The sequence below is a fragment of the Melanostigma gelatinosum genome, assembly GCF_949748355.1.
Source record: "Melanostigma gelatinosum genome assembly, chromosome: 12".
Taxonomy (NCBI): Eukaryota; Metazoa; Chordata; class Actinopteri; order Perciformes; family Zoarcidae; genus Melanostigma; species Melanostigma gelatinosum.
This window is the reverse complement of record NC_136645.1, coordinates 18,954,328-18,973,735: the sequence shown is the minus strand read 5'-3', so window position 1 is coordinate 18,973,735 and position 19,408 is coordinate 18,954,328. Positions and strand designations below refer to the sequence as shown.

General features: G+C 43.7%; 1 protein-coding gene across 3 annotated transcripts in view; it reads right to left on the bottom strand.

Annotated features, from left to right (window-relative positions):
* LOC306785352 (phosphofurin acidic cluster sorting protein 2) overlaps positions 1–18,975 on the bottom strand; it is a gene marked incomplete at its 5' end in the record, with an annotated part of 42,651 nt that extends 23,676 nt beyond the window's left edge. For 2 of the 3 annotated variants that reach the window (XM_079279702.1, XM_079279701.1), the window contains 2 exons: positions 1,108–1,195; positions 18,569–18,853. In XM_079279702.1, coding sequence (XP_079135828.1) covers positions 1,108–1,195; positions 18,569–18,783 — 303 coding nt within the window. Of the gene's footprint in view, positions 1–1,107; positions 1,196–18,568 lie in introns of all 3 variants that reach the window. The other variant, XM_079279700.1, reaches the window with a different exon arrangement.
* Positions 18,976–19,408: the final 433 nt, after the last annotated feature.

Below are 19,408 nucleotides of genomic sequence, written 5' to 3'. Positions count from 1 at the left end.
CCGCTACCAGGCTTTCTGCTGAGTGTGCGTTTTCAAACTGTGAGGCATGTCTGCTGACGAAAGGCAGGGCTCCAACACTCCGGATGAGTCTATGAGTGTGTCTTAAGATGTGCTTAACTATTTTACATCAACACTAAGGGTCTAGTGCTCCATGATTATATCATTAAAAACAATAACGGTAATATGGTGTAATACCTGCAATACAAAATTTAAATATAATCAAGGAAATCAGTTGACAGCAGCAGTTTTACTTTATTAAAAAAAAAAAAAAATCACTTCATCTGTGCTTCATTACATATATTTTGTCTCTTTTTCCTTCTCAGTCTTCCATACAGGCACACTTCGTTGTGGGTGATCGTTGAATGGGAACGTGTTGAATGGGAATGTGTTGCTTCCGTGACTTTAAAAGTAGAGCACAACTAACCTCATCTCCACAGTTATCGTCCCGCTGCTCTGCAGTGTAGGGGAAGTAAGTTGTAACTCTACAACAGCAAGCGAACCAAATGTATGCTTGTTTAGTGAGCTGCAAACTGTAAAATTAACTTTTGCCATGGCACACAGGCACCACGGCAGATGTTCACACATTGAACACGCTATCTGCCTCCTACCAAGCCATCTGCTGGTTTTTGCTATCAATTAAGGTAGATTTTGCAGTACATCTCTCTCTCTCTGGTTATTCTTTAGTTATGCATTTGTAAAAAGGAGGATGACGCTGTACTTTTGAATGTTTAGGCATGTTAGGCCTGCACACCCATTGTCACAAAAAATGCATTAGCAATTAACGTAAGATGCACAATCCGCCTTAAGGCGCTAATGCTCCTGCTTAGAGCGGTAATGCTAGGCTGTCATTTAGAAGCACCTGAGTGGCTGCGACTCGCCAGAGCTTCCTGTGCAGCTAAGGAGGTTTTTCTTTTATCAATTGTCGGGATTAGGAGCATGTCTTATCATCGCCTAGGGTTTGTGATTACTTTCAACAGAGCACAGCCCCGGCAAAGAATCGAGAGACAGAGACCCAACAGGCCCCAGAGCGTGACACGCTGCTATCGAATGCTTTTGTGCAATGTGAGCCCGTTGCTCACATCGCACATGGGAGATTAACCCACCCACCTGGATTTTTACAGCTATAGACAGGGAGTTCAGCTCTTTATCCAGTTCTTTGAGGACAACCAGCTTTTTCAGCGTGAGGCTGCAGAGCCTGTGGGGAAAGAGAAAGAACAAGAGAGGGGGAGAGAGGAAAATAAACGAATTAGTGGCATGGCTAACACTATGTGAGCACACATTCATGACACGCTGCAGCATCTGCGGATGAAAAGCATGGCCGTACTTGCGCCTTTATTCTTCCCTAGTCAGCGGTGATGATAATAACAGGCAGCTTCCGGGAATCCAAAATGATCGCCAGGAAAGTGAGTGAACAACTTAGTAATCAAACCCTACTCTACTCCGCTTTGTGTCCGTCATCAAGGAAAGAATCTACGGCTTGTTGTAAAGGGGTGGCTCACCAAAGTGCTACTAAATCAGGATCCACATTGTCAGCTTTATGGGGCGAATTCTTCATGGAAGGTGCCACGGCACAGATGCTCCGACGAGCCGTGGTGCAGTAAAATGTCTTGTTGAACACAGAGGCCGATGTGACTCACTGACATCTGTTCATTGTGAAATAACACAAGTAAGAAACATATAACATATGCCTCTAAAGACGTGAAATACATTCGTGTGACTGGCACGCTGGGATCCAGACTGGGCGGAGTAGGAGGGAGTCAAGAAGTACAGTAAAATAACCTGCATCATTTAATCAGAGGGTCCCTGGTGACCCCTCAGGTCCAGCCTATCTTTAAGAACACAGAGGCAGATAAAAACAACAACTGAGCCAGACACAAGCTCAATTCCACCCCTCGTTCATGGGTCCACAGCAATTTGTGACCTTCAAAATCCCCCTTTTTTTTAGAACCCCCCCTCCAGAAAACCTTCAGGGTTGGCTCTACAGCGAGACACTCCACAGCAAGTAAACAACACACAAGCCAAGTTTGCTGAACTTCCTCCTGACCCACTTTTCCCACAAGTCCAGCTGCATTACACTGTGATCAGTCGGAGCCAGAGCCAAGCGGGAGGGAGAGAGAGAGACAAAGCAAACAAATAGCTATCCAGTCACCGACGTTCCCTGAGCCACGGGCACTCCGCTGCTAGGCAAGTATGATTCACGGAGAACCATCACATTCAAGCAGAACGGCGATCACCGAGTTAGACACGACAACAATGGGGTGGTCTGTTTAGTAGTTGATATTGTGGGGCATAAACAATAAATAAATGTGTCAAGTCTTCAAGGTTCAATACAACTGAACAATGTGAATTGAATATTGAATGCGTCAAATATTGATTTGTCACAGTGCATTTCCCGGTCCTTGTTCTACTTAGATTCCCATTCCACCAACTGTGACATTGTGAAGAGATGGTAGTCTATATGACAGCTAATGTAAACCCATCACTTTCTTTCATTCATCATTGCTTGAAGAGATGTTCATCCAAGCAGCCGACAGAATACGTCTAATGACGACAGTATCACATTTTCAACGACAGGAACCTGGCGTTCCCGTGTAGAATCTCCCTTCGGCCCAAATCTGTGGCGACACGACTGTGCGACATTTTACTGGAATTAGTCGAGTGCTAATTGCCAAATCCACACGGCTGCGCGATTAACCTCGTCTGCGTTAGAATAACAAAAGCAAATCTATTTGGGGCTGGCTGGCAGAAGTAAATGTTAAACCTTGTAGGTAGCGCATGGATCCAGCTTGCCTTATGTTATGGTGGGGATGAGTCACCAGTCAGCCACAGCTTTCTGTCAGGAGGGAGGGAGAGAGAACGCGTTGCTGATGGGTTAACAACATCTCGATCCAGCTCTCTCTCTCTCTCAGTAGACTGGGATTCAGATGTAATTAAAAAGGCTGCAGGTGCTGAAGGGGTCACCTCGGGAACCAGGGATTGTATTTATTTATTATTAGACAGAGGTGTTAGCTCCACTCCTGTCTGCCACTGTGTTACTGTGCGAGTGAAACGCCGTAGCCATCTGTTCTGGCCCGATGCCAGTCTGCCCCTGTGCCAGTTCACTCAGCCACCCGATCGGTGCCTGCAGAGACGGACCAGGTGTTGCACAGACTCACTTATCACCAGGCTAAAATAGCTGTAAGGAGCATACACTGAGTCAGGCGTAATTCAGATCGTTTTAGAAAGCCTTCTCGGTATGGATGCACCGTGCGTTTGCCGTTACAGGGCGGAGGGGGGGAGGGGCTGTTATTTTATGGTAGTCAGCAGACACTGGCACACACTCAAGAACAAAATAAGGGCTTGCAGAGGCCACTTGAAAGATGCATTAATCCTCCATTTGGCATGTCATTCCCACATTCCCAGAGAGAGCCTGGGGTGGGATCAAAGCAACGGCCCTCTGTGCCAAACAGGACCAAAACACAACAGTGTTATCAATCCGTAGAGAAGACCGGGTGGGTGGAGAATCCATACAGCAGTCTCCACTTTAATATTTCTTTGAACAGGCGGTGGAAAGCAAAGATAAGTGAAGCATTCACTTATCTTTGTCTGTTTCCCAGTTGATAAGAGCCCATGGGGGTTTCGGCTTTCAGTTTCGGTGCGTGCGCGGGTTAAACCAACATATCTGTGCCTGCCGAGCTCTTCTGATTGGGTCATCATTGGTATAGACTAGTTTATTGATCATCATAAGCACGATGGTATCCTGGTTATTATTGACTCTTTTGCTGGTTTTGATACTCGGGAGGATCAGAGGTGGAAAATAAGTACATCACCCCAAGCACTGCACTTAAGTACCCCTTTCAGTCATTTTACCTGAATTGAATATTTTAATGTAATGCTACTTTATACTTCAACTCCACGACATTTATCTGACCGTTACTATTTTCAATAACTTTACAAAATAGGGTTCGTTAAAGATTAAACCGGTAGTGTCCAACCTTTGTGGATCGTGACTTGCTATACACACGCAGTGTTCCTTGTTATATTGTGAAGAGACATTTCCCTCAAACCTGCTCAAATAAATGAATTGAAGAAAATAGCTCGAGGCTCAAGGAGTAACATTTTCCACACAAAAAAGGAAAGATTAGGGAAAAGTCTAAAAAGGTCATTAAAATTCTTGCATCTTTCCTCTCAGATGTATATTGTGACCCCGAGGTTGGGAACTAGTGAAGTAAACTACCTAACTGTGCGTATATAAAATTGCTAAAACTAGTTCCACCTCGATCAGTAAAATGCTGTTCACACATTGAGACATCAGTAATGATACATCAGTCACATTTTACTGCAGAACCACTACTTTTACTTTTGATATTTTTCTGATAACACCTTTAATGCAGGACTTCTACTCAGCTCACTTTTAACCTTCAAAACCGTGAGGGGAATAATCACTTTAGATCAGGTGGAGGTCAATCCAGCTCTAAGGCAATGCAGGAAGCTGAATTTATGTCCTACGACAGGCTAATTACAGCAGACGCGTGCAAATCTTTTTCTACATGACATCTTCAATCACTGACATGGACACATAAAACAACAGAGTGTCGTATCACGTAAAACCGAACCGTTATTGGCTGTTCTGACGGAGGGTGCCCAGTAGGTGCCGGAGCACTCTACGGCTAATAGGTTTAGCAGACATGGCATCACTCACCGCAGTGCAAGTAGTGCTGCTGCATGTAAGCCCATTAGTGCGTCCAAGACGCTCGCTGTACCGTCATTAACCGTTGACCTTTTAGGCATCTAAAGTGAAGCAAGGCCATTCGATTACGAGGCCGTTTCCCTCTTTTAGACTATACTGCTCAAAGTGAATCCTATTTGTGTTTAGTGTGAGGACAGAAAAAGCATTAAAAACCTCTAACCATAGAAGCGTCATGTCACTTTAGTTAGGCAGCAATGAATATTGGTTTGTATTCCGTCTAATGACACATTATTAGAAGGAGCCGGGAGCTTCCGCTGGAGTCACAGAGTTCAGAAAGACGCGCATCGGTGACTGTGAGCTACGCTGAAATCCTTTCACTTTTATCTGTCGTGGACAAACAAAACAACGTATCAGGCAGTGCACTCAAACAGCCGTGGTCAAATATTTGCCTTTAGATAAGCGGCCTGCGATGACGGGTTATACGGCATGATGGTGCATTATCTTATCTCGGCTACTTCATCCATTTTCTTTCATCCACTGACAAGAGAGGCTAAAATTAAATATATGACACACACACGCGCAACTACATCTGAACATCGTACACACCAGTGTTTAACACTATTGACGTGTCTGTCTCTCTCTCGCTTCCAGTGCAGACTGAATAACTCGGCCCACCTGTATTGAAGCGAGGCTGGAACATCAGAAGGAAACTAAATCAATTGTGGGAGGTGGATTGAAGGTGGACAGCAGGGTGGAAGTCAGGGAGCAGCTGATCCCAGGCGCGCACACACACAGCGAATAATCCTTTTTGTTAGACTCTCCCTGACCTCACCCTCTCCTGAGACAGGCTTTCTTTAACCCACACACGGGGCCTCACATACGTTTCTCTGGAGTCGGGTCTCAAAGAGAACCTCTGGCCCGACACAGAGCTTCGGCAAGTCGCCGCTTTGAGTTTGGCCGCTTTGGGGAACAGAGTGTGTGAACAGTGTGTGTGTGTGTGTGTGTATGTATGTGTGTGTATATATGTATATATATATATATATATACACATATACATATATATATATATACATATATATACATATACACACACACACACACACACACACATATATATAAAAAAACACTGACTTCAAAAGGGTATTTATGAAATGTAAAACCCAGATCTGAAATCTGAAAGCACTCTGTCAGATTTTAGAAGACGTGACGAAGGGAATATCATTCAAGATGAAGGCGACAACATTGAGATCACAGAGGTTTCGCTCCGTCGATTACTTGCTTTTAAAAACCCAAAATAAAAAGAGGCAGTTCACAAACAGATCTTTTTATATTCTAAAAAGGGAATCTTTAAAAGCTATAAATATTCAACGTTTCCATGTTCTTTTTTTGTTTCAAAAAGTCTCGCTTACAGTGTTAAAAAACAATAAATCATCACTCAGGAGTGTTTGTTCTTGTCTGCCCTGGTGTTAACAAGCAACACAGATCCCGTCTACGTCAACATCCTCCAAAGCCATTAGTCCAAGATATGCTGGCGTGTAAGAGTACATGGGGCTACTATCTCTACGCTATTTCTGGAGCACTCCAGTGACAGCAGCATCTCAAATAACATGTGATGGAAACACCCTTAAGCTCAAGAGCCTACAAAGAGACAGCAGCTACAGCAGACAAAGACACATCTTGAGATGTGGCTGCTTACACAACGGTAGTGTCGATGTTCTCATTCGTCTCAGTTGGAAAGATTGAAGAATTCGTAGCAGGGATTTTAACATTGAAACATTCATAGGACCATAAAAAATTAAACTAGAGAAAGAAAAAGGCTTCAAGTCATGCTTTTAGTGCATTCGATGTGCCGTTTCTCCTATTTTCTGTTTGAGAGGTGAAGGCGGTCACATTCTTTTCATAAAGCATGCTCTCACATAATGCTCTGCAGGGAGTTCTTAAGGAGGCTGTGTATGCTATTGGCTTGTATGTAGGGGGGCTGACAAAACAAAAAAGCCTTTTCTCTCCAGTCATGGCATTGCTGAGGAAAGCCATAGCACTTTGTTCTTTCATAACACTATTATTTGTTCATGTCCAGTTGCATAATTTAGTCCAAATAAAGGGTATGCTGGTCTAAAAGCTATCTCTTCTGAATATTTTATTCTCCGACATGAAAAACAGGGGCAAACCATTTCACGGTGAGGCACATGCGGCCAGTGAGATTTGCTCCGGCGGCAATACACACAAGTTTCCTTTCTTTATATTTGACATTTTATTCATAGATTGACATATTGTAAACAAAGAGAGAAAGCACAAATCATCCTCTTTATAGTTTTGGTTATTAAATTCACAGTTCTTAGACAAAGAAATGGAGATATTTGGAGAGTAATTCAGGAGCCAATCTCCATTGAGAGCGATGAAGACAAATCCAAAAGACTGCATAGATTGGTTTTAACTGGTCCACACAGTAGGAAGTGCCATAGGAGCTTAGCCGGCACTCAGGCTTGCATGCAAAATGAATTTTAGCTCTCAAATGTCTGGTTGTGTTTGCCAGATGGCCATATGCTGGTTGGGCTTTAATTCCCTGAATGAAATCCTCTCTGGCTCACGGTGACGGAGGAGGAAGAGGCCGTGACCGGGGTGCACAAAGAACAAGAGGAAACGATTCATTTGGCATCGCTTGATTTCTGAGACGGTTAAGTTTATGTGTGATTCACAACCTAATGGTCACCATAAGAACAGACCGACTGAGACTGAAGTCGACCAGACCTTTGGATAAGAAAGAAACCTTCATATGACGGCGATGTGCCAAAGAGGTCCGTTTTGTTTTGATGTTTTTCTGCAAAACACATTGCTGAATGTCAGAGGTCGGAATTGAGACAGACATTACAAATATATCCTTTAATCTTCTAAACTTGTAACAATGAACATTTCCCATCAGGCACTAATTCTTACAAAGCAAAACAACAGATGGTGTGCACCCATTAACCACATCACAATACAATGTATGTTGTATTGAGATGCCAGCTCAAAGCCTGGCCAGAAGCAGGGTAGGAAATTTACATATTTTTTAGGGGGCAATTTTTGCCCCCACTGACTGAAATCCAGGGGCATTTAAAAAAAATTGGGGGCACTTTTTGAAACTTGTGAAATAACATTTAACCTTTGTTCAAAATAATAAATATACTTATTTAGGCTTACAGTATATGAGCAATTGTCATCAAACGGCAATAAGACCATTGGGCAGTAGTCTGCAGATTCAAAGTGTTTTCTTAGATTCTTTTGAACAAAAAACAAACATAAATCAGACAATCATATTCAATTTTATTCTTATTTATTTGTAGTTATTTATTGTTATTATTACATTTTTTTAAAACAACTATTAAGAATTATTAAGTCAATGATGCCTTGATTACATATACAGCAGTCATTGTATGGAATTATTGAGAAAGATATTTTTGTAGCACCTCAAATATTGTGATATTACCCATTTTTGTCCTGAACTTATGCATAAGTCATTGTGTGGAATACTTGAGAAAAACATTTTTATAGCACCGTAAACATTTAAAAAATGTGCCATTTGAAGGTACAAATTCAGTTCAGAGTTTGTACTTCGTAAAATATCTTAATTGACTGTCAGTCAGGTATTATTCATGTCAAGCAACCCTCAAATCAAAGAATAAAGATACTTAAGGTGTATTTTCCCTTTACCTCACGAGATGCAGGTAGCATGTTTTATACTTCATGTGAATATAATTAATTTAATCTAATTTCCGTGATGCAATATGTATACTTTGTTGGCATCTTATTCTGAAAACCGGATGCTCGTCTGAAGAAACCGGATGTTGTCTTTCCGCTAACTTTCAAAGTCCTTTGCTTGCTCCCGATCTGTGCCGTTTACCGTTTATTTCAGCATATAGGTGCACTAACATGCAAGTGTCTGCTCAGTTGACCGCAGTCACAGGTCTGATGAAGAAGCGCTCCATTTATTTATTTGTTTAGAACGTTCGGTTCTTCACGCAACATCAGTCAAGGCGAAAATCTAAAACCATTCTATGGCAACTGGACCGGGTCATATAGGCTACGATGTTTTTCACAAGTTCGTTAAATTATCATTATTATTAGAGGAAATTATGGGGGCATTTTTTGCCCCTCTCCTAGTGATATCAGGGGCAAAATTATATTTCTTAGGGCAGTTTTGCCCTTTGCCCTTTGTATTTCTGACGCTGGCCAGAAGTTATGTGATTAAGCGAAACAGAGTTCATACAATGTTATGTAGACACGGGCTTAAATGTTGTGAGCACCAAACACTAAACCCATGTAGGCTTGAAAGGTGGCCTGCAGCAAAAAGCCATACTCATCTTACTGGAAATGTTTACATGCACTAAATAAGCCTCTACTCTCCACCTGTATGCTCACTGTGTTACAATGGCCGTATTTCAGCCAAGCTGTGGCTAAACACTGCTTATCTTTGGATTGTTGGAGGAAACCTGAGCACCTGAGAAAACCCACACATGAAGAACAAGCAAACTACACACAGATCTAAATCCATGACGAGTACTTTTTTTTTTTTTTACCTTTTTCTCCATTTAAATATTATTGTGCAGTGCACGGTGAAAACATGCCTGTTCAGAATGGGCTGCATGCTTGGCCTGTGGCATTTGCTGCTTCCAGCTTTTTGGAGAACTACTCGTACAAACAAAGTCCCACCCAACAATGAGCTTTCTCGGGTCCTGAGCAATACACCTGCCATGACATAGTTGCGTCACACACCCGAGTCGCGGCTAATCGGGGTCAGAAACACAGCGGAAATAGACCTACAGTCTGGTTCACGGGGCGAAAAAACACCAGACTTTACCGTGAGAGTGAAGTAGATCGGAGGATCGGACAGACAGACATTCCCTTGCTTTATAGTTGGATAAAGATCAATTGTTCCGTTGAGAAAATTAGCACAGAGATGACGCAACCATAAATGAATTATTGTTGGTGCGGCCCCATCATGAACCCATAAAGAGCCTTTGGCACTTAACTGTAAAAAGATGACAAAATTGTACAAAAACCTGAATGTAATGAAAAACAGAAACCAGTCCATCTGGCTCTGGTAATTAAGATGCAACCACACAACATCCCTTCAGCCTTTTCATATCCCTCATTCAACATGTAGTTTTTGTCCAGTCATTGCCAGGATGGATTATAGCTTTGTTGGCCCAGCTGGTGCAGACGCACGAGCTGCGACGGAGCGATTTAGTGCAACGGGAAGGCAGGACGGGACAGGTGTCATCGGTCGGGTAGGAAACCAGCCAGAGGGACGTGTTGCCAAAAGAAGAATTGGATTGCGGGGTAGATAAACCGGTTGTTTCCGAGAACGCGAGAGGACGTAATAGCTGCACTCATATCCGTCATAATTCTCTGTAATATGGTCTTTGTGAACTCTGTGGCCATGAGGCTCCCCAGAGGTGTGGCACAATCGACTGACGGGATTAACTGCACATTTCTATGTAACACTACACAGGGACGGTGCATTAGAGTTCAGTGCCAGATTTTATTTCTGTTTAGTGATTTAAGCTTGTGCTTTCACTCATACGCCCATTTGAAAAAAAGAAAAGAGAAAGCTATGTCTGTGGAGTGTGATTCAGAGGTCTGACCAGAATGCTCTTGTTGTGTGGGAGGTAGACTTTTCTCTGATAATGAAGGGTGTGCTAGTGTGTCTGTTTCCTATTGAGAAATACGGGCAGAAGGAAAAGGGTTGTTTGGGAAAAGGCAAAAAAAAAAAAAAAAAAAAAGAAGAAGAAAAGAACCCCCCCCCCCCCCCCCCCCAAAAGGGAGAACCTGTCCCCATGTTTCATCATCAAGTCAAGCACTCGTTGTGAAAAAGGCCGTCTCCCAGAAGTCTTAAAATGAAAGATACATGTGACTATCAGACGACTTCTTGGTTCTTTCTCAAAACTCTCAGCCTCTTTAACAGCAAATACAACCACGTGCTGCATTCACTCCCTCAGTCAGTGACCTCACAGTCATTTTCAGGAACTCGGTACGTGGCTGTCGTCCTTTGTTGCCGTTTTCGCAGTGCTAGACAGCTCTTTTGTTCGCCGTCGACCACAAAACTGATGAGGTCAGCGGGCCCGTGTTTGTTGTGGCCGTGCGAGACGAGATCAGGCCAGACGTGACATGTTTACAGGCAAACTCAGAGCCAAAAGTAAGACACCTTGACAAGATCAGCTACGCGTCCTCTTCAACTTCAGGCCTGTTGCAGGCAATGACTTCACAATGAGTCTGTGGTAACCAGTTTAACAGGTGGCGACACCTGTGAGGTGACAAGGTTATCCTATTAAGGTGGATGGTCCGACTGGTAGGAACGCTCCTGTTGCCTGTAGCAAAGGTTGTAAAGTGTATACACGGCTAATGAAGTCAATTTTAAATTGCAGAACAGTTACTTAGTTGCCAGAGATGAATAAAGAATATTTTGACAATTTTGCTGAATACTGAGCAAAATAAGTGTGATTATCATTTCAGCCATTATTTGGAAAAGTTTGAAAATGCAATGAAAAAGATGCTACCCATCAGCTGCATTGACCCCTGGAAGGTTTCACACGTCAGAATCACATTTGGCTAAAAATCTAATTGAATAGATCAAAACATTACTTATTGTTTGAAATCTAAGAGCCAGCAAAGACTACAGCTAATACCTAATCCCATTCACCTCGTTGGAGGGTGTGAAAATGAGCAAAACAAGGTGCTGCCTTCCAGTTAAACGGCTGACATTTTATCCAAAGGCTCAATCCAGTTCCACTATACATATTTCATGCTGCCATATGGGGTATCAAAGAGGATTACGCCTGCCCTTTAACTCATGCAGCCATCATATCCATCTCTCATCAGTGATTTTACACAGAGTCGACCCGACACCCTCATTTGCCTGTGAGCAAAGACAAACAGCTGTCATGCATCTGTATTTACTTCTGTGGTAAAGAGGTTACTGCACATGCTACGGGAGCATGCAGAACCAAGGTTAGAAGATATAGCCTTCGGAATACAGCCTGCTGTGTATTACCTGTGCTAACGACGCCTGCTGCACTGCAGCTGACAAACAGTCCTTTCACAACTGGACTCCGACTCAAAACTACTTTCTGCAAAGTAGACAACACTTCCACAAAGAATAATGAAGGGCCGCTGTGAACAGGGAATTGTGCAATCAATACACGTATAATGGTCAGCATCAGCAAATATGATTCTGCTTTTTTTTTATGATAAAGAGATACAAAAATAAAAATCCCAGAAGGAAGGATACCTAATAAACAAGCTATGCATTGCCACTTGCGTCTATTTCTGTAATACCCATCAACGCCGCTGTTAAAACAGCTGTCGCATGTAATTATACTGCTTTGGCACTATTACTGGAGAAGAGCAACGGCGATCGGCGGCCAAAAAATGCTTTCTGACTCCTCCTCCCAGCCCACGTCCCCCTGGCTGAATATGTCCAAATGATTAATGTGCTGAATGTATCCGCGCTCCAGTTTCCTCACAGTATCTGTATTTTTTCAGCAGGACTTCTAATATTAGTGAAGCAAAGGTGACGCCAATTAGGTCAGAGTAATGACCAAAGCTAACAGTATGCTACTAAATAACAAACGCTCTACAGTTTGAAAAGAGCTGCCTGAGACTGAAAGACATTTAAAAGCAGTAAAATGAACTCCACTCTTTGCCAAAAATTGTATTTCTGGATAAGCTTTAAGGGGCCAGTTTTACACCGGTAAACTGGCAGATGGTTGAATATCTTATCGTATTGAAAGGACTCATGTCCTCCGTCCTCTGCTTGGAAAACACTTTCAATTTCCCACATGGTCTGACAGCAGGGAACTAGTTCTGGTGGAGTCCACTCACCCAAGCCCTAAAGCCTAGTCCAAATGTCTTTTGTCCCCAGTGAACATATCTATTGGGTTTCATTGAAGTCTAGAACAAGGCCTAATTGCTGTCCATGAAACCATCAAAACAGTTTTTTGCAGAGAAAACGAGAAGAGTGGCAGAGTTACAGTGTGGGGTTAATCGAGCAAAAGGAAACATGAGCAGAAAAACGAGGACTCCAGACAGTTCAGACGCCTTAATCTGTGATTAAACAAGTGGGCAGGCCAACCAGCGCAATGCTATTTGAGAGTTGACACTCCAGGGACCGTTATGTCCTCAACCACACAGCATGGTGTTGATTGTGTCCTCCTGGTGTTATTTAGCCAAGACAAGGGCAACATTTCCACTGGGTTTGTGAGCACATCAACGAGATCAAATAAATGCGCCGTGAATAGGGCTAGCAATACATTTTGTCCTTAAAAAGAACCCCATTTGACTCAGCGGGATAAACACAATGCTTTTCACCATTTCATTTGAAATTATTTAGTAACCCACCTGTGTTTGTTTACAAGAGTAGAGCCTGCTAGAATGCGGCACAGGGGGCTCCGACTGCCATTATGAAAATGCTTCATGTTTTCAAATGATTGTGTCAAGTGCTCTCGTTCACCCACGCCACGCTGTTTCTGTATCTGAAGTAATGGTCTCTGTGTTGCTGCTGGCACATGCAGCTCAGGAAATGCCTGAATGGGAGAGGTGGGAAATAAGTAGAGCAAGAACAAGAGAGAAATGAGCTGAGAGACATTGTCCCCAAAGTGATTATTTAGGCAGGATCCTCCCCGTGTCAGAGGACAGCTTCCCTCGCCTCACTTGTTGGATCAGGAAGTTGGATCTCTTCACGAGCAGAGACCCCCCGGTATCCACCCACAAACGAATCTGGCCGTTCTCCCATTCTGAGGTCCAGGGAGGGGGACAAGACCCGTCTTCCCTTTTGTGAGGAATTCAACATGAGTGTTCAGCACATTTGCCGTGATGCTCTGAGCCAGTTCAGCAAAACTTTTCAACAGGGTGGGCAATCCACAGCTCCGATCCTGCCCTCCCTCCCCAGAGAGCAGGTAGAAAACAAAAGAGGGGCCGAGGGCAGAGCAAAGTCAACCCGGCTTCATCTGCACCAGCGGCCCCTCTAGCAGCCAGGAATGTGAAATGTTTCTCGTTGAAATTCCTCCTCCTCCAGGAAGGCAGGGAAGGAAACTAAGAGAATTTTGACACATTTCAGGCAGTGGGAGTGAGCATGAAAAAAAGGGGGGTGGGGGGGTGCTGATTGGTATTCTGTTAGGAAAGTGTGTGAACAGCCTGATGGAGCATGTAGTCGAGTTAGGGCTCGTGTTATTCAAGGACAGCATAACACAAAAGGGGAACTGCAGCAGTTATCGGTTCATATTTCCAAAACCCTACTAACATATTTTAAGAAGGACCTACAAAAAAACGACTAAATAGCCCAAAATAGTTTAGTTCCCTATACCATGGATGTGGTGATAAACAAATTACCATTAAAAAGCAATTACATTACAGCTTCAAATTCCATGGCCATTATCATTTCTTTGAAACTTCGAGCTGCAGCTACTTTTCAATGAGTCTTGTTATCTATTTAAGTGAAATTATCTACAGTGGGACATCTTCATTTGTCAGTGGTGCGGGTATCCATCACACTCCTGTCCCTGAAGTCCAATGCTTTTATTGTAGTGTGGCTTCTGGGCATTAATATAATGTCAATTAACTGTTGAGGTAACTCTTCAATGTAAGAGTATAGTTCATCATCAGCAACATTCAGTAATTGTATTATGGTACAAAATCAATCAGCGTACAAATTAAGAGTTAAATAAAGAAAAACTCTCATCAAGTAGGAGAGGAACAGTGACATGGCCCCAAAGAGATGTTTGACTTCGACATCACAGTAAGAGGGACATTCCTGTGCTTACACGCTCTGCATCGGATATCGATAGAGACGGTGTGGCCGAACAAAGATTGTAAAACAAGACGCAGACGGACGCGTGCCGTGTCACAATCCTGAAGGGCACCGGAGAAGGCCGACCGGCCTTGTTTATGATTGCAAAAGGAAGCGGCAGGAATACGCAGACCGTGTTTGTGTGCAGCATTGGATTACTGGCTCTTCTTTTCCTGTTGTGAAATCAGATTACTGCAGCTCCCCCGCTAGGAGAAACAATATCCCAGCCTTGAGATGGAGGGTTTAGCGAGGGGCTGAAAGGGGACAGTAAGCTCATCCTTTTTGACCGACAAGCTTCCTTTATTTGCATCCTGATTTAATGGTTTCATCTTTGAGTTTTAAAAATGAACATGCAGAGAATAAGACATTAAATCAAAGAGATTTAGGCCAGGGATGATACTGGAGATTGCGTGCTTACAATTCAACCTTCCGGATATTATAAATAGCTGCGTGCGTCGCAGCGTACGGTACATGTAAAGAGTTATGAAGCCCTCAGCCCTATAGCCACTGACCTAGAACAAATAGGACACAATAATGTGGCACTCCGGTCCAGGCATGAGTTTGTTTTCCTTATTTATTTGATATCACACACACACACACACACACACACACACACACAGGGTTGAAAACAAACATCTGACCAGGGGCTGCAGAGGACACTCAATTACTTTCCAGATAAAGCTGTGCCACTCACAAGAGAACAAGTTCATCTCGGGACTCGCATGAACCGAACGGACAGAAAGAAGGATGCTCTGCTGTCTTCGAGAGATAGAGGAACATCAGAGGAAAAGAGGAAAGATGCTGTTGATGTTGTCCCTTGAGAGAAAACCTTTGCCATTTCTTCCCCTCTCTGAACCCAGACGGTCAAACTTAAAAGACAAGACACATATTTGTAGCAAAAAAAAATACCATGGACTGAAAATGTCACGCAAAGATATTTCCAGAGCGTGAAAACAACAACCATGTTGGAAACAATCAAGCCCGGTGACGTTGAACAGCAAAACACGACACAATTAATAGGTTGCCTCCCCCCCGCAATGTTAGCGATGAGGGCAAAGGTCACGACTTTTGGCACCAAGTTGTAAAAGATCTTTGAACTTGGTGAGAAGCCAGCCCTCACACGCTGCTACACATTCTCTATCGCTCGTAGATAAACACCATTCTGACCTTTGCATTAGTGTCATACCAAATCGTTCCCTCAACAAATAGACAAGTTGACATAGATACATTTGACTTGCACATCACCGTGTCGCCAGTATAACAGCACAGCAAAGAAAAAAAGACAGCGAATACGTTCATCCATCGATTGCACATGTCCATTTAATGCGTGCCTTGCAATAGATACATGCAGACGCTTTGGATTCCTGAGCAGACCGCTAAACCCCGGATACAGTGTATATACTGTATCCTTCCTGTGCATTTTATCCCAAAGCTGTCTTTGGTTTTTCAGCAACATTCCCAAAGCATTGTTCAGCAATTTGTTTAGCTCCCAGCACACCCTCCAGATATTTAGAAGATGGATAACACAATAAGCAAAAAAAAAAACTTAGCGGATATGAAATAAGCTGCATCACTAACACCACATGGTATTAGAAACATTGGAGGGTGGCAGGCTGGCAGGCAGGGCAGTCAAACACAAAAACAATCCAACTGCCCCGACAGGCCTGTTAAGGAAGCACAACATTCGGCCGGAGGGCAAAAAACTGTCAAATACTGTATCACACTCAGCAATAACATTTTATCTGCCAGCTTATGGTAGCATTGAGATATAACAAGCAATCAATAACTAAGTGGAAGTGGAAGACTGAAATACTCAATGCACAGGATCAATCAAGCTTGATCCTGTGTAACGGTCAAACATATAGAAAAATAAGTCATTTAGCGGTCCATTGCCATAGTTGTGTCTGTCAGCAAGGGTTTAGGAGGACTAATGATTTCGTTTTTTAAATACAGTGTCATATTAACCAGAGCAGTGTGTGATGTTGAGTACCACAATGACAAAGATAGTACATTTCGAAAAGACCGACGCCCTCATTTGAAACCTTGCCCCTTAGCTGGACACCCACATTTGCTAACGGCTAGCAGAGGAGCAAACAGCTGCACACAAAATGGGCCAGCCCATGAAAGCATGCCAAGGCAGAATCCCCAAAACAGGCCTTGGGTTGGGCTCAACGCTAGACCTTTCACACCAGTTGCGTAAAAAAACACAGAAGGCAGAAATAGAGTTAGAGAGAGCAAATTACTTCAAGCCACTATGTCAAAACAAAAACTCTGACTCTTTAGCCTAAATAAACGATTGTGTCATACATCATTGCCACTTCTACACCGTTACACATCAACTCAGGCAGCCACTGCAGTCTTGTGCTGAACAATGACTAGTGACTGTGCCTCATTAATAATCCATTGTCATCCTTGTCCTTATTCATCTATAATACAGCACCTTGTATGCACGTAGTGTAGAGGCAGAAATATGGGAAATCAATGCGCTATGTATGGCACACTACATGAATGTACCGACATGTCTCCAGCTTCCTCTGCTTGCCAGGAGTCTTAACATTTAATGGGTCCGGTTATTAGAAGATTGCTCAGTTGTAGTTGATTGTATGTTGTTTTGTATCGGTTTGTGTTGAAAGAAAGGAGATCTGAAACCTTCAGCATTCCATCAAGGACAAACAGCATGGATCTTCATAGTGCTTGTCATGGTAGACGTGATATTGAGGTCACAAAAAAGGGATGGCAATAAAGCTGTCGAATTAGAGAGCAACGCTATCACATCACACGCTCACGTTCTGGCTGGCTTCAAATCAGCTCGGTTTCCACCCGCAAAACAGAACAATATTTGAACAGAGAATTGAATGATTTACTGTAAATGAATCATGTTTTCCACATGCTATGCTGCCATTGACACTTGCATACTCATGCAGGCACACATGCACGCGCTCATCGACTGTGGAGGAAACCCTCCCCTTTGCCAGCCCACTTCTCTCCCAATGAGTGGAACAGATCTAGGTCAAAGCTGATTAATGTGCCCACAGCTCCCGAGAGGCTTCTGGTCAGGTGGCATCAGTGCCTGCTCACTGACAATGAATACTGATGCAGAGCATTACTGAAAAACACCTGGACAATGCGGGTGACCGTGATTTGCGTACACAAAAAGTGGCGATCAAAACAGTTAACTCTCTGCGTGTCAACCAGCTGCTGTGTCAACACTATCCGAGGTTTTTGTTTGAGTTAGTCTTATGGCTGAGAGTGTGACCGGTTGGCCAAACCCTGAAGCTACGCAGGGGCGTCGGAACATAAACACAACACAAGCCCGCAAAACATGAGACCCGAAACACGACATTACGAGGACTTCACTTGCACAGGCAGCTGGCCGCCCTGACAGCTCGCGACACGCAGTGCTTCTAAAAGGATGGAAAGGATGTTTGCTAGTTATGAGCCCTACGGCATCCGTGTCACTGTATTTATAGATAGTTATGTTGCTATTAGGTGGCATGCATTCCGTAAATCAGTTCAAGCACGGGCCTACGTGAACAAAGGGAAATGTAATATATTATCAAGCTTTATTAACGTAGCCACAAAGCAGAAGAGCAGCAGCCGCTCTGACCGATAAACTAACGTAACTTAGGTTAGCTGAACTTTTGTTAACGCTAACGTTAGCTAGTTATAACGGTCGGAATACAATTATATACACCAACTGTGAGCAAACAACGTGCACACTTGGAGACCACGTCTAAAATGATGATGTACATTAGACATCACCTTGACCATTATGGCCGACTGCTTAGTTATTGCCAAAAAAAATTTTTTCGAGTCAAATGCTTGCAGCATGCAACATGAGACACTCGAACACCAGTGCGACTTGCTAGGTAGCTTTAGCATTAGCCACCTTGCTAGTTAGCCTGCTAGTAATCCAGCCCAACACTGTTAGAAATGTGTGGCAGCTCATTACTCTCGCCTAACGTTACAGTCAACGAGGGCGTTGTTTGCCCAACGTTAGCCTACTATTTATTAAACGACGTGGTGGTTTGTAAACACTGTGTGATACTTTACGCTAACACAACTGTTAACGTTACCTCGGTACGCAGCTTGGGGATGATCGGTCTATCTCCCAGGTTGCAAAGAGGTTCATGGGTACAGGCATGCTGCCGGAGCCCGAGCCCAGGACCACAGCCCCGGCGGCTAACGCTCCGGTCGGGAGGGTTGTCGGTGCTGGTCCACCGCCGCCGCCGCTGCTCGGGTTCAGGAAAGCGGCCCGGACGCCTCCTCTCTCTACAGCCGCAGCCATCATCACCTCCACTGCCTGGGGAGCAGCTCTTGAGTGTCGGACGAACGCGCGAGCCGCTGAAGTCTGCGCTGCCTGCTCGTGCTCCTCCAGACTCCCAGCTCCTCTACACTGACTGGAGATGCTGATAGGCGGGGCGGAGCATGCCACTACTGATCTGATACGGGGCAGCACGTCCCTGCTTCTAGGGTGGGACATCTGTACTATCAACCAGGCCTCACAACACAACGCTATACTCACTTTACATGTAAAGATTACGGATACACGCAGGGAAATACTGCGTAGCTATTACAGGTGGTATATTCCAGAAAAGAATCAGCTAGGCCACAGCCTTGTTCATTTCCCTCCTCCATCATTTGTTTTGTTGGCTGTGTGAATTGTTAATAAAGAAGAATGGGCATGCAACATAAAATCAGACATCTTACATTGCGTGCACAGACATGCCAGACCAACAACATTCTAAAAGTGGCAATCGTGTTGTATACAGCTGAGCATATTAACTCAAACATGCCCTATGAGACAAACAGTTCTTACACAAATGAGGGCAAGTCTATTAAACTGAAAGGATTTTAAATTGTAACCACATGCAGGGGTCCTATAGTTGATTTGGTTCTTCATGCTCATGAATGCA